The sequence below is a fragment of the Rhincodon typus genome, chromosome 24, assembly GCF_021869965.1.
Source record: "Rhincodon typus isolate 14 chromosome 24, sRhiTyp1.1, whole genome shotgun sequence".
NCBI classification, from domain to species: Eukaryota; Metazoa; Chordata; class Chondrichthyes; order Orectolobiformes; family Rhincodontidae; genus Rhincodon; species Rhincodon typus.
This window is the reverse complement of record NC_063355.1, coordinates 24,835,695-24,861,712: the sequence shown is the minus strand read 5'-3', so window position 1 is coordinate 24,861,712 and position 26,018 is coordinate 24,835,695. Positions and strand designations below refer to the sequence as shown.

The window sequence follows — 26,018 nt, the reverse complement described above, 5'->3', positions numbered from 1 at the left end:
AAAATCGATGCAAGTTACTCTGTTAATAGAACAGAGAAAATGTATCAAGAAAAATTGGAACAATTCTCCTTAAATAGTGTCGATGGGCATCCCAAAAAGATTAGCTACAAGCATTCGCCAGCAGCTTGTGCTCTGTGGTAGTTCAATGAAATATCAGCTCAGGCAAACTGTGTAACCCGGGGTTCTGATTAATCGTCTGGGGCCCTCCAATAGTGGTTCTGAACCCACGGTCTCTAGTTTTCTGGTCACCTATTCTTTCTTTCTGGTATGTTTCTCCAAAATGTGATGGCCAAAACCAGCATCTTGAAAACATACACAAAACCCTCCGTTTCAAATTTACAATTTACAAATGCCCAGATTAAAAAAGTTGACACTGGATTTTGTTGGACATTGATTTCAAAATCAAAGGCGCGTTTAATAGAATTTGCTGCAAAAAGACAGCAGATCACAATCGACAACTGTGAAAGAGAAAAGATAGATTAATATATCAGATATAACCTTTCATCAACCGTTCTGACAAAAATAACGTAGCCAGAACATTAACCTTTCTTTTCACAGATACCGACAGACTGCTATCTATGTCCAGCATTTTCCATTGCAGATTTCCATCCCTGGCAGCTTTCTCCACCATCAGACCCCTACCCTGCCATCCCCTTAACATTTATCAATGCTTCTAAAGTCAATTTAGTTAAGCACTACAATATTGGGAAAAGAAATTTGACCTTGAGCCACAGCAGATAAACACCACATTTTAGTTAAACATCATTATGTTATATGGAGCCAAAACACTAAATCAATGAGTGCAGAAGGTTGGATCTCTGGTAACATTGAAGCCAGATTATTACCACAGCCTGTTAATAGCTGTGAGTAAAACACAAGCCATGCAGCATTAAGTGGTCCATTGGTACACATGGCTATATGATTGCTTTATGCAATCTACGGCATTCTACCATGTGGCAATAATATTAAGAACAAACAAAAACTAAATTAAAAAGCAACTTTGTAAGGGTGAGACAAAGTTCAATAATGAGAGTTGTCAGCATAACAGTCAAGGGTTAACTCCCACTCTCTCTATAATAGTTAATGCCACCAATAGACCACCATTTTATTGATTGTATCCCAGAGTGAAATTCTAAAAAAAAACTTTGTTTGTGTGCCAAAATAATGAACAGTGTACAGCACATAAATCAATGCAACACACAATTATCGAACAAGTGAGTACTTAACTGAACTCCACAACATTGAGGGAGTATTACAGGCCATCACAGGTTCCAGGGTCTCTCTCTATGCCTATGCCTGCTTATCATTTCAAGTTCTAAAAGCTGGTCATTAAACATCTCTGACCCACTAATGGCCAATTCAGATACATAACAATCATATATTCCACATGCAATTTCCAACATATCCTCCACAGTTACTCACATGGTTTTGGATAACCTATTGGCAACTTGAATTCAGTCGACGTACTGAGCAAACACTGGACCAATATACAGCAAAGATGAGTGGTCACCAAGTCAAAAACAAAAGTTCTGGCAGCTTTCCTTCCAACCCTCAAAAGATCTGTCCACTTCTGGCTTCCCATTGTACCAAGCTATGCATAACTGATGGCCAAATTATAACCAAGGACAATGTAACAAGCAATTATTTAAATGGGTTGTATCGTTAGGAATTTGATAACTGTGGCCTCACATTTCGATTTCAGGTTTTGGAACAGTATCACATTGGGACACAGCTCATCAGACAGCCAAAAATCCCGTGAAATGAAAGGTGTCTTCAAGAACAGATGACTTGATGACAGAACTCATTAATCTATCAAAGCATTGTACAACAGCGTGTGATGCTGCAAATTCCCAGGCAAGGAGGCACCAAGCACTTTCAAAAAAGGGCTGGGGGTAATATTTGCTGACAGCATTTTTGGAAAGCAGTGGATCTCCTGCCCTATTCACGTTCAGAATGGTGCAAAGTGCGAGAAAATATAAAAGCCTAGTTTTTTTTTGCTGTGGCACTGATGGTGAAATTGTTAGCATTCACCATCATTTTTCTACTGAAGCTGACGGGAATGTGAGAAGTTGGACATGGAATAACATGAAAATTCAGGAATTGTTATCAGTTCATCTATGTTTCTCCAATGGGTGCACTGCAGGGATTCCCACAGTCTACTAACTCAATTACAATCACGAACCGGCAAGAATATTCATTCTAAAAAAGTTAGACTCACTGCAAAAGCCTTAAAAATCACATTTTTTTTAAATAAAGTGTACCTGGGGTTTTTAAATGCACTAACTTCGTAATTACTGCTAAACAATTATTCTGGCCTTGGAAAGTTAAATGAAATCATTCCACAACTATTAAAATCTCCATATTTAAAAAAAAATTCTTTATAAGTCTGTTTATCATTTTTAGCTTCTTACCATAGTCATACATTGGATTATTACATGAAACTTAAAACAAAATGAGGAATGTTAAGTGCTTTTAACTTCCTTGTTTATGAAACATGAACTCATCAGTTTCTTATCGGATTGCCGACACTACTGTTGCTGCTCATCACAAGACCCTCCCATTGGTGCCAGATTGAAAATACCAGCAGTGAAGGTGGTAACTGAGCTTCAGGAGCAGCTTTTTGTTTAGAGGCCTTTGGTGAAGAAACACCAGTGACCACGCAAATAACGCCATTGAGGAGTTCAACTTGTAACCACACATGGGCATTTCCCAATGAGGTGGGGTTAGGGCAACACTGAACAACAGCCAAGAACTTTGGCTGGCCTTTGCCTTCACTAGAGCATTGTGACAGCAAACAGGAATCAATCTTGCCAGGAGAGTATAGTAACACCACACTGGAAGATGGATTTGCTGACTGGAGCAGTTATGAGCTTGGAGGATTATGTTGCCTATGAAAGGGCTTCTACTATCTCACACTGAGGGGCGATGAAATGGGGACAGTCACAACAGTTTGTAAGAATATAACCATACACGACACCAACATACAGAGGCTACAAAGACAAGTTATCCAAACAGAGGTGAGAATGTGGAAGCCATTACACAGAGAGCGGATTTTTAAAAAAATTAATTCATGGGATGTGGGCATTGTCAGATAAACCAGCATTTGATATCCATTTCTAACTGCCTTTCAGAAGGTGGTGGTGAGCTGCCTTTGTGAACTGCTGCTGGCATGTGGGTATAGGAACATCAATAATGATGCTAAGAGGGGTGCTCCAGGGTTTTGGCCCAGGGACAGCGAAGGAATGGTTATATAGTTCCGTGTCAGGATAGTGAGTGGCTTTGAGGTGAACTTGGAGGTGGTTGTGTTTTCCTGTATCTGCTGCCCCTGTCTTTCTAAATGATAAAAACTGTGGGTTTGGAAGACGTTGTCAAAGGAATTTGGATGATTTACTGCAATGCTTCTTGTAGATAGTACTCACTTCTGCCACTGTGTGTCACTGGTAGAGGAAGTGAATGTTGAAGGTGTCAGATGGAAGTCAATCACGTGGCTGCTTTGTACAGATTGGTGTTGAACCTCTGAGTGTTACAGGAGCTGCACCCACCCAGGCAAATGGAGAGAACTCCACCACACTCCCGACTTGTGCCTTGTAGGTGGTGGACAGTAACTAGGGATAGAGGTGGTAAAATATTCACCACAAAATGTGTAGCCTCTCACCTGCTCTTGTAGCCACAGTGGGGGAAAAGATGGAAGCCAGGCAAAAGCAGTGAAAGGAGTGCACCATCACACCAATACCCCTTCCCGTGACCACCACCTGCCCCAAGTGTAACACAGCCTGCAGAAGCCACATTGGTCTGTACAGCCACTTTGGACTCACCCTGAGAGTGGAAGAGAGTCATCCTCGTCTGCGAGGGACCACTGATGATGATGACTGACCCGGCCCAGTTTCTGATGAATGGTAAGCCCCCTACCCTGCCCCGGGATGTTGATAGTGAGGGATTTGATGATGGCAATGCCATTGAACACCATGGGGTGATGGTTAGATTCTCTCTTGTTGGAGGTGGTCATTTCCCAACACCTGTGTGGCACAACTATTACTTGCTGCTTATCAGCCCAAGCCTCGATATTGTCCAGTTTTGTTGCAAATGAACATGGACTGTAACAGTATCTGAGTAGCTGAGCATTGTGTGAACATCCTCATTTCTGATGGAGGGAAGGTCATTGATGAAACAGGGCCACATGATTGGGCCTAGGACACTCCTCTGAGGAATTCCTGCTATGTCATCCTGTAAGCGAGATGATTGATCACCAACCCACAGCTATCTTTGTGCCAGGGAAGACTCCAAGCAATGAAGAGTTTCCCCCTGCATCCCACTGACTCCAGTTTTGTGAGGGCTCCTTGATGTCCTACTCAGATAAAACTGCCTTGGTACTAACAGCATAGATAAACTTAAGGGGCAGTAAAACAAGCTTATGAGGGAGAAGGGAAAGGTAGGTTATGACAGATTTAGAAAAGAAGAAAAGTGTGGAGGCTCAAGTGGAGCATAAATGCTAGCATGGACTTATTGGGTCAAATGGCCTTTTTCTGTGTCGTACATCCTACACGCCAGAGTCCTATTTTGAAAATCAGGAGGATTGAGCTTCTTTGATCTTAATACGATAGAGGACGGGAAACCCAAATTCTTGACTGTCATTCTGAATCAACAGAAGATGACTGTATGCTAATTGATTTTATGAGCTTCAACATTTATCAAAGCGTTACCACAGAACTTGATGTGTAAGCCACATTTTTGTGTGGATTTTTTGTTTATGGTTCGTGAATCTGATGGTGTGACCTGTGCATTTGTGTGATGATCCATCACTTGGCAATTTGCCAGAAGGCTTTATCATTGACCCCTTGGTCAGTTTGGCCTTGTGAAAGAAATTAATTCTTTTAACACACTGTCTTCAGCTCACTTCATTCAGAAGTAAAATAAACATTAGCTGAACTCTAACTTGAAAGGTTACAGATAACCAAGGTAGAAATCAAAACAGTGGATACCATTGGTTACCCACACATGCTTAATGTATGGTGTTAATGCGGATTTCACAGCCTTGGAACAGGATAATTGATTGCATTGTAAACTGCACTTAATCATCCCTTATGGAAGCTGTGCACAAACTTACTTAAAAGCTACTTTTAGATTTTACTGAGTATTTGATTCACATTTTGAGGGATGACCCCTATGTGCTTTCATTTTTTTTTACAATGTGCATTAGGATCCCCTTTATGGGACATTGGGCTTTTGTGTTTAATAGAGACCCAGAGTTTAAACAGGCAGGACTGCCTCCCCCCACTTACTGGAAGCAGCAACAATCACCCAATGGCAGATTCACCAAGTCAGCTGTACACCGAAGTGTAGCAGTGCCAGTAAGTGTTGGAATGGACTGTAAAAGATTTGCACTCTACTGTAAAATGAATGTCAGCATTCACTCATCTGTATGATAGAGATCCCCTAACAGTGTCTCACAAAATATTCAAACAGAAGCAGAAGGAGCTGGAGAAACTCAGCAGGTCTGGCAGCATCTGTGGACAGAAAGCACTGTCAATGTTTTGGGTCCCTTGACCTTCTTCAGAACTGACCCAAAACTGGACCTGAAACCTTATCCCCGCCTTCTCTCCACAGATGCTGCTAGACCCGCTGTGTTTTTCCAGCTATTTTTGTTCTTGTTTCAGATTTCCAGCATCCGCAGTTCTGTGTTTTATTTCCAGCAAAACATCCATCTTCTTCATCAGCGGAGAAACTAGTCAATGGTTTTCAATCTGCCCTCCATCCGATAGGACATCAGCTGCAAACCTTCCAAAATCTGAGAAATGTCTAAATCTCAAGAACAAATACCAAGAAGCTCCAGTCCAACAAGTTTTACACAATATTTTGTCTGCACTTGTTCACTTCAACCTCAGCTTAGACCCACTGATGTCTTGGGCTTCAGCATAAAATACCTGCCAACATCAGCAGGCCTCATCAGGAATTCCAGCTGTCACTTGGCTGATGTCCAAACAACTGAAGCCCATTTCACAGAAGATCCCTCGACTTGTTCCAACATTTTTCTCTGCAGGCCTCTTAGACCTTAGTAAGAAGGATTCTTACCTGGATTCTGGAGGGAAGCAAAGGTAAGCAAATAAATAGAGGATGTGTAAATTGTCCTTCAAAATTTGTCATCAGCTTGAAGTAAAACCTGTCCAAAGACTCAAGGCTAATATCATTCCAGTATTCTGTCATAATGCGGCACCCTTTTCATGCAGGCATATATTTGATGTATTTTCGGACTGACATGGATATACAGCTCTTCCTCAAATGCACCTTACCTTTATGTAAAAATCTACCTTGTAGATATCAAGTCTTCAATAAAAGGCCTATGATGTACAGAATGAGAGTTCACTATATTTACGAAGCACCTGAATTAATCAAAATTACGGCATCAATGTGGCAACATGCTTGAAGCTTTCCTTCCTTTGAGAAGGTGTTCAGCGTTAGGGAACAAAACAACCCAAACCAGCATTTACAGCCATAAGAAGCCTGAACAAGGCAACCAGGGCTGTGAGGTTTAATTCAGCATCACTGTGCTTACTGACTGATGCAAATTAATTTGACAATATGATCGAAAAAGCAAAACGCAGGGTGAAGATTTAATTATTTTTCTGAAAAGGTGTAGGGTCTTCATGGAAATATTGTGAGAAATAATTACTTTGACACTGAACGTAATCATGCCTCCTTCATACATAATACAATGACAGACAAACCTGTAGATGAAGTTTTCTAACAGCCTTACAAAAAAAACTTTAAAATATTATACCTACTCAATTAAGTTTTCAATTGTACATAGCTTACAACATTCCACGACCATTTCCAATAATAATATACCACTTCCCTGCCCCTTTTTCTCACGTTACTGTCCAATTCCATAAGCCTCCCCAAACACCCTTGGGATGCTCACTCAAGTGGCTATTCATGTGTAGATTTGGAGAATGTGTCAATAAGTTACACCACGCCATTAACCCAGCATGGCTTAAACCTAATGAACCTTCAAGCTGAGAAAGTAGGTTCATTACCTGAATTTTAAACATGAAATTCAATTCTTTGTAATAAGTTGCAGATTACTTTACCAATTATATAAAAGAAACAAGCTTGTGCATATTTTGCCATATTTGTGGGGAGTGGCGGAGACTTGAGAATAAATACCAGACAAAATTTTCAATCATTGACTTCCTGAACCAAAACAATTTCTGAAATCTAACCTGTTAAATGTAGATTATAGTTGGCTGTCAGACACAGTTTTATTACAATTACTAGACAGTATTAGAAGTGTATTGCACAACATAGTATGAATCCCATGTGCAAAGGCATGGAAATACTTTCTGGGAGTAGTGTATTTGGCCTTATTGGAAGAGACAAATCACAGAAAAGACATAGTCCACACCAATTGTTGAGTATTTTTCTGCAGTTGTAAACGCATTATTCAAAACAAAACATCATCTTTTTTGGAAGATATCAATACTGTGTCTTCAAAATATATTTGATTAGTTTTAAAAAAAAATCACCAATACATATTTAGAGGAGAGACACACATAACTCGAGTTGTTTAATTCAACATCTCCCTCCCAATACTTCAATACAAAGGCCCTAAAACACAGTTATGCACTGACAAATCTGAACAATGATCCTTTTTCTTGAGAAAATACATTTTACTAGATAAATGATAACACAAGCACAAGAACTAAAATCCAAGCTATTTCAGTCATACGATAAAATGATGCTTCAAAGTCCTTCTCAATGGTTACATGCCAACTTTGGGAACATCAGGCCTGAGATTCCCATTCTATTGACTGTAGCAACAATGGAGATTCATATTGAAAAATAGTGACATTAATTAATTATTTGCATACATTTGTTTTGCATTGACAAAGACCAGATTTTCAGACCCACTGCTCATTAGCAAAGCTTGAACCCCAAAGGCAACTTGCACTCCTCTCAAAATTGCCTTTTGCCTCCAGCTCACAAAACAATTCCTAAAGTGCTCTCATAACACATTAGATACTTGAATCCAAGTGTCATGTCGTTTAGACGCTAAGTCATTGAAGCTTTTCTACATCTACGTTTGATTTTCATTAAATCAAAGCCAAAACCAAGATGGTGGAAAAAGGCCAAGTTGTTTATATTCCAGAGGAAGTATCCCTTCAAACAGAAATACAGGAAAAAAAACTGAGCAACATGAGGGTTATTCCACGTCCAACAGGAAAACAAATCTCTCAAATGAGTGTCTTAATCTCAGCAAAACGCAACTACTCGATTATTATTTCCTGGCAATTCTCTAAAACCATCAATACTGGCACAATATGAAAAAAGCTGAGGATCTACTGAAAATCCCAGCCATTTAGATTGGCAGAACTGTAATTAGTAATTATGTAATCATGAATTATAATTACTACAACTGGTGATTATGCAATTATCAGTTAAATTACTGACTTCTAACCTTGACATTCTGGCAGCTGAAGGAATTGCTCCAGTCAAACACAAACTCTCAGAGAAGCATCAAGCCCCTGTCATCCAGACAATACTGAGAGGTCATTTGTAATTCACAGACCACCTCAACAAATTGCTTTCCACCTTTGCAGCACTTCGAATGAAGGCTACACTGCATCAGGCACTGAAGAAAATGAACAGCCTTGCCGCTGCTACTGAAGCACAACGTTTCAGTCATGTTCCTCAATTTCAGAAAATTACACATGTTTCAGCTCCAGAATCAGAGACACATTTTGTGTCAAACAAACCATTTCAGGAGGAACAGAGAAGAATGCCATTACTATTAAACAGCTTTAATAACCATTAAATCCTCCAACAGCTTGCAACATGCCAAGTAATAGATATTATTTATTGATGTATCATTAATTTTTGTGTTCCTAATATGCTGTACAATGAGTCAAGGTGAAAAAACACAGCTGTGCTGAAAACACTCTCAGTGATGGATTGCACTCATACACTTGGGCTTTTCAAGGCTGGTGCCTTTCCAGCAAAGCAATTATCATTGTAGAATGCATAATAGCCTAATTAATTACCTTTGTCAGTTTGAGCCATGTGTCATTATTACCATGCGTCACAGCAACTTCAGAATCATTTCTAAATGAAAATAGGTTATTAAGTCCCATTTTAATAGCTAGTAAAAATCTGAATTGGCACGTAAAGTGCGCCATAGAAAAGATGCACAGGCTTTGCACAACATGCAGAATGAAATATGGCCCATTCTGGATCATCAATATGGAGAGTAATATCTTCCTCGCACAAATACCTTTATGACTTTGAAATAATTTTGCAAAGCAAGAGCCCTCTGACTGAGTTAGGCTATCCTTGAACATTCACCAGTCTGCACTGTACAGAATGCTTGGGTTGGTTAGAAATTCCAGACACCAAATTTGTATCTGGAAATTGTAAGTGGCAGATTAAATAAACTGACTCAACAAAGTTTCAGCTAAATTATTTCCAAGATACCTCATGTGTGCAAGGAAGGGGAGGTGTAAACGATGGATTGCAAGTTCATTGGGCATTTTGGTAATGCAGTCAGATGCAGAGGCTACCACTATTTCCTGTTCTGTTCTGAATTAGCTCAGGCAGTAAAAAGCAAAGGAATTTTGTCATTGATAGAAATCCAGGTGAATTTCTATCTTCCTAGCTCCGTAAATGGAATAAATGAAACTGGCATGTCCCTACTCCCAAAAGTCACATTGACAGTGACTAAACATATTTTTGTTCTCATATTGTTTAGCACTGGGAGGCCATACAAGTAGATGTTTAAAAACCAGCTTCGTGACATATTATTAAAGTACACTATTTGCATGATTATCCCCATCTGTGCTTCAAACACTGACATTCATTAGAATGATTTTCAAGTTTATATTCCCATTCAGCACACTTCTTATTCTCACTGAGGTGAAAGGGGTCAGCAATGAACGATTCTTCTGTTTGTAGGCGAGATACAGCAGCGAAGACTACTGCTCCCTTCACCTAAATAACTCCGATGCATCAGAAGCACCAATGTGCTTTTCTTTCAGTTTTCCTACACCGGGCTTTTGTAGAACTTTATTGAATAAGTCCGATAGACACGACAAATTTTGACCATTTTTCTGTTGTGGAACCATATTTCCTCAGAACTTCGTTCAATTTCAACAAATTCAGTTCACTGTTTTAGCTGTTAAGGCCATGCCTTAACTCAACTATGCTTCCCAATCCCTATGATGGCCACATTTTCTACATAACTGACCAAATGTCATGAGGTGGAAGGTATTTTACATAAAGACTCTGTGGATTAAAAACTTACACTGTTCCATCATGTAAATAATTATTTTCATCAACAGGACAAACAGCAGGAGAGTTTAACAGAGAATTTACTACACTGAGCGGAACAGGCAAACTTCATTCAGTTCACGGTTCTGACAAGTTAATCTTCTTCTACACTCATTGGAAAAACCCCATTTTCAGGAACCCACATTTTGTTGAGAACACCAAATTCATTTTAATGAACATCAGTAAATCAACAATGGAAAACTAAACACGTCTAAAGTCAAATAACACTGCACACAGTGAACACATTTAGCTCCTTAATTGTAACTGTAGTGATATAACTAACTTTTCAAGTACCATACTGAGGATCACACCAGTTTCACACACTTGTATTATAATGTAGTATAATGTCAGTTAGATTTGGTTTACCACTGTGATCAATATCAAGGTGAATTTCTTAATTAGTTTTGCATTAAGATTAGAATTTCAGATCTGATCAAATGATTGTGATGGTGTCTATTTCTTCTGGAGTTGCTTCTATTGTGTGTAAAGCAAAGATAAATCTAGATAAAAACCAAAAGAACTGTGGATGCTGTAAATCAGGAACAAAAACTGAAGTTGCTGGAAAAACTCAGCGGGTCTGGCTGCATCTGCAAAGAAAAAATCAGATTTAATGTATCGGGTCCAGTGACCCTTCCTCAGAACAGTTCCGAGGAAGGGACACTGGACCCGAAATGTTAACTCTGATTTTGTCTTCACAGATGCTGCCAGACCTGCTGAGCTTTTCCAGCAACTTCAGTTTTTGTGCAAAGACAAATCTAGGCCAGGTTGTTTATTACATGGCCAGGCTAAATGAAAATAGTGCAGTTCTTGGGTCATCAACGATTCACTCCATCATTGGGTATGCATCCATGAATTCTCAGTGTAAACAATCGGAGCACCAATGTTCACAATTGTTGGGAGCCTCACAAGATAGGCTACAGCTCCAAATTTTAATCTATATTGTCTGTGTTCGTTGTGGCTGAATAGATTATTTTGTTTTCTTTGTCATTTGAAATGAAGAATTTACAAAGCTTTGTTTTTAAGGCAGGCTTCGTCTCCATAGTATTTACTAACATTACCCGGTGATAGAAAACACAAAAATATAATGAATCAGAGAGAAGGTGGCCAAAAAGAGGAAGCAAACAGGAAGAAATAGGAGAGCAAGACTGAATAAAGACAGGGGAATAAGTAAATCACACTAACAGAGAGAGAGGGGCAGGATTCAAGAGAGGCATAGAGAAAACATTGTTTATATTAAGAACCAATGGGAGAACAGCAGAGAGAGAGAGAATAAGGAACCTGAACAATGAAAAAGGAAATAGGGCTCAAAAAGGACCAAACGGCTTTCAAAAGTGCAATAACAAAACAGAGAAAAGGGGGCGATATGTATGCGGTTTGATGTGCAGTAGAGCTATTGTATACTGGGCCTTTTCAGAGAGATGCAAGTGGGGAACACACTCTGACCATCCACTCAGATCAAAGGGAAGCTGAAGAAGGCTGAATTCTGCACATGGTACACAAGGAACAAGACTCCCAGGCTTTCCAAGTCTAAAGCAATTTTAAATGATCAAAAACAGCTGGCAACATACTCAGCTTTTTTCAAATACTGAAAGCTGAATGTTAAAACAGCAGGGCACTGGAGTTAGTTTGAAATTTCAAAGCCTACCTTTTTGACAGGGTTCTCAGCAGCTACTTCCCCACTACAACTAATTTCCATTTGCTTCTAGCGTGACACCAATTCTGCGAGGTGATTTGTGATATAGCGATTGGCTAAATACTTCCTTTAATTATTAGGAGACCCAACTGGGTCCCTGTAAGGATAAGGGAAAGATGTAATTGACCTAAGTGCAGCAATATGGATCGCAAAGCTGCGTTACAGAACAGGCAGATTTTATTATGAGAAAGATAAAGATTGTCAACTGTAATTGTTAAGAACTGAAGGAACACGATCGGGACGAGAACGGCCCTAGAATGTGCTCCCCCAATCAGTAAAATCATGGCTTATCTTCAACCTCAATTTACTTGCCTTTATTGGTCACTGCATTGAGCATGAGAGTTGGGAGGTCATGTTGCAGCTGTACAGGACATTGGTTAGGCCACTACTGGAATACCAGTTCTGGTCTCCCTGCTATAGGAAGGATGTTGTGAAACTTGAAGGGGTTCAGAAAAGATTTACAAGGATGTTGCCAGGGTTGGAGGAGTTGAGCTATTGGGAGAGGCTGAACAGGCTGGGCCTATTCTCTCTGGAGTGTTGGAGGCTGAAGGATGAAATTTTCAAGGTTTATAAAATCATGAAGAGCATGGATAGGGTGAATAGCCAAGGTCTTTTCCCCAGGGCAAGGCAGTCCAAAACTAGAGGGCATAGATTTAAGGTGAGAGAGGAAAGATATAAAAAGGGACCTGAGGCGTAACTTTTTCACGCAGAGGGTGATGCGTGTATGGAATGAGCTGCCAGAGGAAGTGGTGGAGGCGGGTACAATTACAACATTCAAAAGGCATCTGAATGGGTATATGAATAGGAAGGGTTTAGAGGGATATGGGCCAAATGCTGGCAAATGGGACTAGATTAATTCAGGATAACTGGTCAGCATGGATGAATTGGGCTGAAGGGTCTATTTCCATGCTGTACATCACAATGATTCCATGACTCTATGACCTGCCCTGCCCTGTGTGCAAGTATCTCCCCCTTTACCTGCCGCCCCCTCATTCCCCTCCACATGCATATTAAAGCACTGCATTTTGGGAAATAGTTTAACATTGCAAATACAACTTTAGCACAAGACATTAAATGCACTAAATGCACATCCTTTGAGAGCCGCAGTCTCCTAGCTGGTAGAAAAGACCAGGATTTTAATATCAGAACTCTCTGCTCAGCACCAAGTGGGGCTATTTTTAAAACGTGTACATTTCTGCGTTCAGAAAGTCAGCGCCTGCGGCACTGTCAGAAAATTCTCTTGGCAGCCGAAAGAACACACTCAGAACTACAGTCACAAAAGCACCATCACTAATTTCAAGAATAGACAGAAAGAGCCACTGGTTTCTGTGAAAACCTTAATACTTTTTAAAAATTAAAAGCTTCTAAGAAGTTGACTCTCAATTACTCTGCGTGGACAATGAAAGGAAGCTTCATAAATAATGTAAATTTTATTACAAACCAGGACTGTTGCCAACACAATAATGTACATCCACCTCTCCATCATGGTTTGTTTGCCATTACCAATGCTGCAGCCTGGCATGATTTCCAGGCCAAATGTTGCCACCTGAAGAAAGTCACACATTATGTACTATGGCTGGTTAGAGTACACAACTAAGGAATAACCAATGTGAAATTCACCTGCACAGGCTCCTATTATAAGATGCACATAAAAAAACTGTTCGTAATTTGTTAATTTTAAAGGGGACCATTTTTATGATGAATTGTTTATAAATGAAGGAGAAAGATTGTTACCAATGCAGAGCGATGGGAACCAGAACGTCGCATGTGAAACTTCTTTTCAAAATGATGCAGGATTTTTCTACCACAACTCTTATTTTATACAATCTTTACTGTAGGCAAAATATCGTACAGCTCTTCACAGATATGTCATCAGAGAAAAATGGATACTGAAGCAAAAGTAGTATTAGGAGGCATGACAGGGTTTAAGGAGGAGAGTGAGGGCAACGATGGAGAGACAGAAGAGTGAGGCTCGGTCAGTTGACTTATGGTCATGAGTGGAGTGGGAAAAGACAGTTGGGGTATCCAAAAGCAAGAAAAGTCAAAGAAATACTGAGCTGTTGGTGGGTCGTCAGGGGAAGTAATATTACCTGGATAAGGATGCAAGGTCATGCAGGGTGTTAAGGTATGAAAATTTTGATATTGCGATGTTGGAGAACATGGAAGCAACTCAGAAGCATGGAAACCAGAAGCAGGAGTAGGCCATTCAGCCCTTTGAGCCTGCACCACCATTCAATATGATCCTGGCTGATCTTCTATCCCACTGCCAATTTCCCATTTTCTCTCCATACCTCTTGATGCCTGTAATATTTAAACATTTATCCATCTCTTTCTTGAATATACTCAGTGACCCAGCCTCCACAACCTTCTGTGGTAGGAAATTCCACAGACTAATCACCCTCTGAGGAGTGAAGAAAGGTTTCCTCATCTCACTCCTAAATGACCTATCTCATATCCTGAGACTGTGACCTCTGGTTCTAGACTCCCAATTGGAAATGTCCTCACTGCATCTAGAGTCAGAGAGTTACAGACCATGGAGACAAACACCTCGGTCCAACTCATCCGTGCTGACCACACATCCCAATCTGACCCACTCTAGTCGAATTAGAATCTTATACATTTCAATCAGATCACTTCTCGTCCTTCTAAACTCTTGTGAATACTGGGCCAGGTCAAACCAATCTCTATTCATACAACAGTCCTGCCATCACCAGTACCAGTCTAGTGAACCTTCAGGGCATTCCATCTATGGCAAATATATTATCTCTTGGGTGGGGAGACCAAAGCTGCACATAATTCTCAGGTGCGGTCTCACCAAGGCTGGATTAACGGCAGTAAGACATCCCAGCTTCAGATCACAACTTCTCTTGCAACGAAGGCCAACATACCTTGTGCCTTGCTGATTCCTTGCTGTTTATTATCAGGATGAACCTTCATACAACACTAGTTGAGATGCAACTGGAGCATTGTGTCCAATTTTGGGCACCACACTTGAGAAAAGATGTGAAGGCTTTACAGAAGGTGCAGAAAAGATTTACAAAAATAATTCCCAGGATGAGAGACTTAGTTATGTGGATATATTAATGAGAACAATCCCAGCTTCTCCAGTATAGAGAGGTTTGTAGTAAGATTTAATGTAAGTATTCAAAATGGTTAGTGTTCTAAGCAAAGTGGGTACAAAATACAAGGTTTCCATTTGGGCATTGTCAAGAACCAAAGTACACACATTTCTATTAATTGGCAAAAGAACCAGAGATGGTATGTGGAAAGTTTCTTAAATACAGCAAGTGGGATCCATTTCGGACACACTGCCTGAGAATGTGGTGGATGCGGATCCAACCGTGACCATCGAGAGGGAATTGGATGAGCTGCTGGAGATAACTATTTGTAGCATCACAGGGACTAGGTGAACCGCTCTTGCAGAGGGCCGGCATCTCTTGATGGGCTGCATGGTCTTCTACTGTGCTACAACCATTCAGCATTTAGTCTCCAACAATGTGCACAAGACCGTATTTCATACTGTCAGAACAAAGTAAGTCAATGAATTTGTGTTAGTATCTGCAGCTGACATCAAAGGAACCATATGTTTACACTCAGCTGCTGTTTTTAAGTGTAGAAGAGCCTTTAGGGGCCAATATGAAAGCTGGATCTTAAAAGAACTAATAAATTAAAGATGGAACAATGTGAGTTTGTATTTCGACAGAACCCATCCAGTGTAAATACAGTATAGGTAATATTCACACGAATGTCAACAGATTCCTCAACTCAATACACATTACAAGATACATTTATCTTCACAGAGTGCTGATCATCTTCTATTCATAGTTACATTTTTGGATTACATGTTACTTTCGAACACGAGTGTTTATTGTGTATAAATTCTTCTTTCCATTAGAGTAATTGTAAATCCTGTTAAAATAAGATCTTCATATGAAACTGGACTGCAACTCACTTCAGATCATCACTCTTAATGTTTCCTATAGGACACTCCACACATTGAAACAAACTCACTACTTCAGCTGACACTGTGTCAGCATTTTCAGTTGGCTTTTAAAATATAGACTGCTCTAGCCAATAAAGTAGTGCCCAGAGGAGCTAGTAACACATCAATCAAAAAAAAATTTTAGCGGGAATGTTGGTGAAACTAATTCTCTGCACTAACTTAAACTCCACTAACCACAGCTAAGATACACACAAGATCCAGACAAATTAATACAATAAACTTCACTTCCCTTTTTAAATAGTATTGTGGTACAAAGCATGTTTGAAATTAATGACTACAATAAATTACAGTAAATTGATTGCAGTTTGTCCTTTTGGCGTCTGTTCAGCTTAATTTTACCTTTTTCTATTAATAACGAGTTTTTTTTTATTTTGTTGCACCCAGGTTAATGATGCATGGCTCTAATAACCATCCACTAAGTGCTATAAATGTTCATCAAATTGCGCGCAAGAGAGGTTTGTGTGGCTACACGTGTGCGCGGGAGTGGTCTGCGTGTGACTGCATGTGTATGTATGTTGAGAGAGATCTATGCGTGTATGACAGAGAGAGAGACAGACAGACAGAGGTGTGTGTGTGTGTACGTGTGTGTGTGAGAGAAAGAGAGAGACAGAGAGCAAGACAGACTCACAGGGACAATGGTAGGAAGAAGGCAGAGGCGGTTTGTAAATATTTGGCCTCAGTTCTCACGGAGAAAGGTGACAGCTGGAATGACCAAAAATGATAGTACAGAGCCAATACTGGTGACAAATACTCAAAAGAAAGCCATATTTGAAAAATTAAAGCAAATCAAAATAGGAAAAGGAATCAAGTCTACACAGTCCAGTGCCTGAAAAAGCAAGATTTTGGAGGTGGATTGGCTGGGAGGTGACAGCATAGCATGACCCCTCCTCATTGTCTTAGAAGGCCTGACTGGCAACAAATGTTATATACTCACCCCTTCCCGCCCATACTGTCCTAGAAACTGTAAAAAAGCATAAACTAAAATAAAATGATATTCTGTCTCAGTGGTGACTAAGATTCTACAGCCCAGACTGAGGAATGCCTGGGGTTTCACTCGCAAGTGAGCTGTACAGATGGGAGAATTCCCTCAGGCTTGGCTTGTTTCTGATGGTGGTACGGTGGGTGGGGGGGGGAGGTGCGGTGTGGGGAGGTGGTTGTGGTGGTTGCATTGGACCTTGGGGTGAGTGACAGTAGAAGGAGGAGGCAGGCAGGTCCCAAGGAAGTCTGATAGAAACCCTGGGAGCTAGCGCTGTGTCCTAAGTTTGCAAATTAATAAAAAATATAAAATGAAACATCTCTCCAGACCTCACAGCTCCAGGCACTCCCCCTGCTTATTCAAACTAATCCATGCCTCCACCCCCTTAATCAAACTCCTATTGCCATTCACCCACATACACTTACACTCCATGCCACCCTATTCTCCTGTACCTGTTCGGTGTTGCCCTTTACGGTTTAAATGCCAATTTTTAAAATTCACTCATGGATGTGGTCATCATTGACTGGGCCAGCATTTATTGCCCATTCCTAGTTGCCCTTAATTGCAATTTAGTGCCAATTCATGTCAATCCTTGCCCCACATGAACACAGCGCCAATTTATGTCAATCCAGGCCCACCAGCCACCACCCATTACCCCACCTGCCAAGCCAACTCACCTCTACTGTAAACAGACCTCAGGACCCATGCGGTGATGAGATAAGATGAAGTTCTACGAAATAAAGTCCAACGACTGTTGTGGACTTCACGACATTGAAGTATTAAAAAATTGAAACACTGCTTTTACATTGTTTCAATTTAATAAAGCCTCAAAAGCACAAACATTTCATTTATTTTTGGATAACATCTTTTAAGAAGTACTGGAATTCATAGTCCCAAATCAGATAACCGCTGTTTAACCTGCTACAACCAACTATCAAACTGCAAAATGTAATACCTGCAGTGATAATGGATGGTTGTGAAATCAGTTATACAGCAGTAATCCAACAATGGAAGTCCTAAAATTTATGCCAACAGATATAGTGAAATAGCAAGCATTTTTTAAAACATCCTAGAGATTTTTTCCCAAAGATTTAAAGCGCAGGACTTTTAAATGCTTTGGAACTGGCTCCAAGAATCAGAACAGGCTACAGCAAACTGACAATAAAGTTTGGAGTAAGTAACTCCAGTTGAAAAGCTGGTCTTCTGCACAAGCACAATGGTCTCTTCTATGCAGGAAGTTCTACAAAGTATTACAGGAATGAATGTACACACCAACAAACCTGAGAGGCAGCAACCATACCGCAGAGTAGGACAAGCAATCCATACTGTATTAAGGTTTCAGGTCCAGTGACCCTTCCTCAGAATGGTTCTGAGGAAGGGTGACCGGACCCGAAACGTTAACTCTGTTTTTTTCCTTCACAGATGCTGCCAGACCTGCTGATTTTTTCCAGCAATTTTGTTTTTGTTCCTGATTTACAGCATCCGCAGTTCTTTTGGTTTTTAATTCATACTGTATCTGGACTCTGTTAGTGTTAGGAGGTTAGGCTGTAAATAAAACAAATCTAACCCATTCCTGAGTCATTTTCAGGGCTGTTGAGACAGCATTGTATCCACAATACACCAGCAGTTTATCCTTCCAATAAGGAGATCATATTGAGACCCACCAGAAAAGCAGCACCCTAACACATTTACTACATGACCAAAAAAGGTTGATTTTTGGGCAGTAACCAATATTCCAGATGACGCTGAATCAAAATAGTAACTGCAACATTTTTATCCTTTTGATGTAAAATGACTACTGAGTTCACTAACCCCTGCAATCACTAACTGCCATTTTAAACAACACTGCATCTCAAGTGCAAATTATAATCATGTACCTATACATCAATGGTATTACTGAATAAGCTAATAAAGACTAAGGTCTTCTTCAAACTTATTTCATCCAACTCACATAAGACCAGCCCAAACATGGGGTATAGTCCCATTGCAGGTTGTGGTGTTGGGACGAATCATTGAGAATTCAAAGAGCACCAGGTCAGGTTGCGAGATTGAATTTTGTGCTGGGGATGCACCAATACGGGAAAATTACTAGCCTAGCAAATGGCAGGATGAAAATTACATAAAAATATGGGCCAGTTGCAAAACAAATGCTTTCTAACACTCACCAGTAGATTTCCTTTCATCATTAATAAATACAGTTCGACAGATGAAGAAGAGAAATGCCACATAGCTTACAAATGTGGTGGAAGTGTCATAAGTGACTCACAGTGACTGCAAGAACCTCAGATGTTGACTTTACTTTTAAGCAAGATGCACAAGACACCATCAATACTCTGGGAATGTTCCTGTTAGGCAGAGCAAATCCCTTTTTCATTTCTAAAAAAAAGTACCTTCTTAAATGTTTCCATAGCAGGGATTGGACTGCAGCCTTAAAGCTGTTCCCAGTGATCTTTTTTCTTAAAGGTGGGGGGCACAGATTTTGTGAAAAGATCAGCAACAATTTGATTTCATTTGGGACAACATGAAACAACAATGGAGTTCCAAATCAAGGTGAAACTTTTTTTTAAACAACATTTAATTGTTAACCAATAATTACAATATTGTGCTAAAAATCTGGGATAAACCATGAAAGAGGTAGATGGGGATGATTGTGAACTCTTCCAAAAGATGGGGCCTCTTAAATAGAAGTAATTATATTTCAAAAGTTTCAGGGTGAAGCAAATAAATCTAAACTTATCGTTTAATTAGCAGTAGCTAACATGCAAGGAGAAAAGCAAGACAAAAGGCAGATACTTAAACAAAAAACTGAGTCAACATCACAGACAACAGCAACATTGAAGATTTATAGTCATCGAAACATCAGAGGCAAGATTAAGTTAATCAACAGGAACAAATGTAAATTAAAGACCAAGGTGAGGAGAGTCATGCGGAGAGAAAATTGGGATATGATGTTAAGGGTTCTGTAGAATCAGTCAAACAAAATGAACAAGTACGTAGAGCAAATAATGAGTCCGTCATGTCTAAAGAAGAGTAAAAGTATGACAGTGAGTGACAAACCAGCATATAGTGCTTTTGGGTGCAGTACAGACGACAGCTTCATAGCTGGATAGGAGGAGGATTCCTTTCCATTCAGACGTAGGATGTAAGTATCATGGGTAAGGCCAGCATTTATTGTCCAGGCCTAATTGCCCTTGACAGCCACCTTCTTGATTACAGTAGAGTATCTCACTAATCCATTTGAGAGATAGGTAACAGTCAACCACATTGTTGTTTATCTGAATCTAGGCTACAGTAGGTGAGAAACAGAGTCTGTTCCTAAAAGACAATGCTGAACCAGCTGGGTTTTTACAACAATCCGGCAGTTTAATTATTCGAATTCAAAATTTCCCAGCTGTCATGGTGGGATTTGAACTTGTGGCTGGATCATTTATCCAAGCCTCAGGATTCCAATGGCGTAACCACAATGGTTGATTAACAACACTTCCTCAAACATTCACTCTCTCTATTACCGACACTCAATAGCAGCATCGAGCACAAGATTTCACAACTTGCGCTGCAAGGTGTTACCAAGGCTCCGTAGACAGCTATTTCTAAAGTCACAACCACTACCAAATGCAAAGCCAAGGGCTGCAGAAATGCAGGAACACCATCACCACCTGAAAGGTCCCCCCCCAAGCCACTCACCATGGGTCCGCCAGGAAAGGTGGCACGGACATGCAGGAGAAAGAACGGTCATCCCCAGCACAACCTATGCTTGGAAGGCAAATGTGAGCAACCCTGCCTTGCAAACATGTGCCTATTGATTCGGAGAAACACAACATCCCTCTTTAACTTCAGAGGAGAATGAGAGAGAAGCATGAACCAGCAAGAAGGTGGACAATGACCACAGCTATCACACTAGACAGTGAGTGCGAGTCTGAAATTCAGACACAAGTACCCGGACACTAGCAAATACAAAGTAAGCCCAGATCATACAAAGTCGTTGTGAAGGAACGGAAGGCCGTTCAGACCCGTGTACAATACATCGATCATGCATGTAGAGAGTGAGGAGATAAACTCTCACAATGACAACTGTACTGTGTCACAGCTACCGGCAACAAAACACCAAGTTGTCAACCAAGAATACTCGAGAACACATACCTTTTTAGGTGGGTATGTGATCACCTGATCAGGACGAGTTATCCAATGTCCAGAATGTTACATTAAAGTTTGAATTGCCAATCTTGTTTACTCTGGTTACACTCTGTATAATTCCTGAATTGGTAACACACACCTATGTACAACTATGTATATGTGTTTGGAATTTTTTTCTTTGGAAACAGGGGGATGTTGTGTTGTGTTATGCCTGACTACTAGTATGCAAGCATACCTCAAAGAGACATGTTCATGCTATCAGCACTGTATCATGGTCTGTGACCTGTCAGTCTCCATCTTATTTGACCACTTGCAGCATGATATGCTAAAGGAAGCATGCCTAGGTTTGTAACCAAAAGGGTCAGTACTAACTTGAACCCTGCAATCCGCAGTGACTCTAGAATATTCAGACTCCAAGAGCTGTAACATAAGTTTATTGGACCTCTCAGTGTGACTAGTTCTTATGTTACACAAGCTACCTTAAAGTATTAACTCATCAAGTCCAAATACCCTGCTGAAGGTAAAAATCCCATCACTGCATCTATGACAGATTGTGACGGCACATCAGATCAAAAGCAACTGCATTTGTTTATTATACCCTTGAGAAAAGCTTACCTTTGCAAAGACAGAATGGAATTATTTCAGGCTACCTTGTACAGGCAGGCCTTCACTTAAGGGAATAATTATTACTGTGAACATTTAAAATACTTTGAAAAACATACCTCAGCCTGAAAGCTCTTTAGGAGAGGGGCCACCATTTCTCTAATCTCCTGAAATAAAATTGTACAATACAAAAGGTTAAACATTAAACTTGCAGCAATGTTCACAAATCCACCATTGCAACATTGTCATTTGGGACCCAATCTTTCACCAAATATATTAGGTGATACATATGTCAGTAATAATACTTCCTTATACATAATGGTTGAGGACTCTGCTGTTAACAACATTCTGACCCTATGTTCAAACTGCTAGGATAAGTAAGGTGAAAAGAGGGGTTTATGGACATGATACAACCTGAATCTTCCCTTTTGGCTGAGGGAGAAAGAGCTATAGACTCAAACAGGGCAGTGACTTCGGTCTTTTACCATGACAGAGGTGCATTGATTCTACAAGTTTTGACCAAAGGAAATGGCTTGACAATTGCTCAAGCAAGAAGTAAACTCCACATCCACACCGACTGCTCAGCAAAAATCTTTACCGCTTTGCAATGATGATCAAAAAAATCCCACTGGGACCACAGAAGGCAAAATAGAAACATAGAAAATAGGAGCAAAAATAGGCCATTCCACCCATCAAGCCTGTTCCACCACTCAATGATCATGGCCGATCATCCAACTCAGTCCCCTGTTCCAACTTTCTCCCCATACTCTTTGATCCCGAGACTCGCCACTCTGAAGGGAAATGCATTTCTCCTCACCTCATCATTCTCCTCATATCCTACCTCATATGCTTAGTCTGTAACCACTGGTTCTGGACCCCACCCCGCCATTGGAAACATCTTCCTGCATTTACCCTGTATAGTTGTTAAAATTGTATAGATTTCGATGAGAATCCCTCCTCATTCTTCTAACCTCCAGTGGATATAGTCCTAATGATTCAGTCTCTCTTCATACGTCAGTCCTGTCACCCCAGGAATCAGTCTGGAAAACCTTTGTTGTACACCCTCTATTGCCAAAAAAAATGCTTCCTCAGATAAGGAGGCCAAAATGCACACAGTGGTCCAGGTGTGGTCTCACTAAGGCCCTGTATAACTTCAGTAAGACATCCCAGTCCTGTACTCCAATCCTCTCACTATGAAGGCCATATGACCATTTGTTTTCTTCACTGCCTGCTGCACCTGCATGTTTACCTTCAGTAATAGGTGTATGAGGACACCCAGGTCTCACTGCACCTCCCCCTTTTCCCAATCTATCACCACTAAGATCATAGTCTGCCTGCCTTCTTTTGGTGTCAGTGGATAGCCTCACATTTATCCACATTATACTTCATCTGCCATGCATTTGCTCATTCACTCAACTTGTCCAAATCATACTGGAGCATCTCTGCATCTTCCTCACAGTTCACTCTCCCACCCAGCTGTGTCCTCTGCAAACTTGGAGATATTATATTTAATTCCCAATCTAAATGAGTCAGCCATGGTACATGCAACAGCAAAGAAGTTGTTTTTAAATATTTTCTGTGCGACATTGATGTTGTTCCATGAAAATGTGGACATATATCTGCGAGTTAACAGAGGTATACAATACAAAAGAGTTTTCATCTTGGTCACTCAAGTTAAAACAGGAACACTGTATGTACAACAGTATATTTATATTGTGTCTTTAACATAGGGAGATCATAAAGGCATAAGGAAAACTGAGTGTTGATCAAAAATCAATAAGAAGAAGGGCTCTTAAAGGCTTAGTCAACTGAAAGAATTTTTTTAAATGGTGGGAAATTGCAGCAGTTTAAGGAAGAAATTCCAAAACACGGGCCACAGCGGGAACAGTGGAACTGGTAAGTGGGATACAGGATATAACAGCTTGTAGGTTATGCTGGAATTGTATAAAGCACTAGTTAGGCCGTAGCTGGATTACGCATCTTTCCTATACTGGTTGCTACATGACAGGAAAGTTGTGATTGTTCCAGAGAGGATGGATCCAACTGGAAGTGGTGGGGGACCGGTATGCCATGTGGAAAACTAACAAGTGCCTTTGCAAAGGACCAGCCAGGTATTTAAGTGGCCAGTAGTGCGCCTTCACAGGGATCAAGAAACCAAAGGGTTGATGTCCCCTCCCCTGCCCTTAAGAGTAGCCTGCCAATCAGATCTCTAAATCTCATTCACTTGAACCCTGCCCATCTGTTTAGTTTAAAGTCCTCTCTACAGCTCTAGTTATATGACACTGATCCCAATGCAGTTTAGGTGAACTGGCCTTGGGTTGAATGGTTATTTGTCAGTTACAATTACTTCCAAATTACTTCTATGCTGTAAATTTCTAAAGATTCTATGTATAAAAACATATAATACAAGAAACTCAACATATCAGGATGGAGAAAGAAGCAAGGCTAGAAACTATTGTGTTGATATAAATCCTCCAGTGTCAAGGTTGATGGTCTTTCACAGAACCGGGAAAAGGTTAGAGATGTAACAGACTTGAAGCAAGTACAGCAGGAAGGAAATGGAAGATGGGAAGAAAGGACAAGAGGGCTGCAGTACCATGATGGGTAGGAATGATTAAGAGATAATAAAGGAACAAACCGAAAGAAAGCTGGTAATGAGAACCACAATTGGGTCTAAAAGAGGTATAAACTGCAACAGTAGAATTGTTACCAGTATGTACTGTCTATAAAATGGGAGACCTGCTTCTGATCAACATGTCATTTCAAGCTGAGGTGCTATCATTTAAGGTTCAACTGAGCTGCATTATACCAGTGTAGAAGGCAGAGGACTGAAAAACCCCTCTGTCCACAAATACTCTCTGATGCTTTGAACGTTTGCAATATTTTCTGTTTTTAGTTCATATTTCTTTATTAATTTATTCGTTCACGTGATGACTGCATCGCTGGCTAGGCAGCATTTATTGCCTATCCCTAACTGCCCAGAGGGCAGTGCAAAGTCAATCCAGACTAGGTCTGGAGTCACATGTAGGCCAGACTGGGTAAGGATGGCAGCTTCCTTCCCTAAAAGTCATTAGTGAACCAGATGGGTTTTTCTGACAATCAACAATGGATTCATGTCATCATTAAATTCTTAATTCCAGATATTTATTGAATGCAAATTCCACCATCTGCCATGACAGGATTTGAACCCAGGTCCCCAGAACGTTATCTGGGTCTCTGAATTAACAGTCCAGTGATAATACCACTAGGCCATCACCTCCAGCATCTGCAGTATTTTGCTTTCCATTACCAGTTCTAAATGAATCGAGGTTCATTGAGGGTAAAGAACGTGTGAATTGTGGAGTCTGACAAAGACAAAAGGCACAGCTGAAGTATTCAACAACAAAAAGACTGAGGCAGGAACAGCGGCAGATGTAAGCAATCTTTGTCTTAGGAAGGATACAGGGTTAGAAACTGAGTCCAGCTTCGAATTGGATGCCAAAGCTGCAAACAGCTTGGCTGAGCTTGGAAAGGTGGCCACACTGTGGAGAATTGAGGGCAAGGGTTTAAAGTATATCATGGGGGTGAAAGACAATGGCTTTGGTCTTACCAACGTTGAGATGGAGAAAAATGGTTCATCCAAGACTGAAGACAAATCCATTTGAAACATGAATCCCTGTCTCTGTCTATGATGGCTCTTGAATGACTCTAGCTCCCAGTCATTAGTTTATGTGGAGTAAGTGCATGCAAACAATCAATTATCTCATCTTAAAAAAACACTTTGAATAAGTCTTCTGTTTATTGATCTACAGACTAGATCTTCATCAGATGAAGAGTCACCAGACTCGAAACATTAACTCTGTTTTCTCTCTACCAGTTGAGTTTCACCAGCAATTTCTGTTTTTGTTTCAGATTTCCAGCATCCGCAGTTTTTTTTTCCTTCCCTGAAAGAATGACTTAAAGCAAAAATTCTCTGTCACTACTTCCTCTTCAATTCTCCACAGAGATCCCGCGCATGCAAACTGTATCCATTCAAAAGTTTGGGACAGCTTTGTGCAGCTCTCCCAACCTGTCCAAATGAAAGCTCTGCCCAAATATTATCTGAGTTTCACTTATTCCTCAAGAGTTGAAGTCATCTCACCAGATTCCGAACTCAGTCTGAATTCTTTTTTTAAGCCACTAAAATAAACTGCTGTACATTAAACTATTTAACTTAAGCTATTTAACCTATATACTTATAATATTTTAATAGCCTCTTGTTACACACGTGTAGCCCTCTTGAGAAATTAAGACAGCAGGTTCTGCTTAAATAC

At 40.3% G+C, this 26,018-nt stretch overlaps 2 protein-coding genes across 2 annotated transcripts in view; one reads left to right on the top strand and one right to left on the bottom strand.

Annotated features, from left to right (window-relative positions):
• cux2b (cut-like homeobox 2b) overlaps nucleotides 1-26,018 on the bottom strand; it is a 293,668-nt gene that overhangs the window by 127,269 nt on the left and 140,381 nt on the right. The window contains exon 3 of the mRNA XM_048611509.1: nucleotides 21,846-21,893. Within this exon, the coding sequence (XP_048467466.1) occupies nucleotides 21,846-21,893 (48 nt within the window). The remainder of the gene's footprint in view (nucleotides 1-21,845; nucleotides 21,894-26,018) is intronic.
• Nucleotides 1-26,018, top strand: part of LOC109937215 (sesquipedalian-1-like) — a 212,336-nt gene that overhangs the window by 171,102 nt on the left and 15,216 nt on the right. The window lies entirely within an intron of this gene.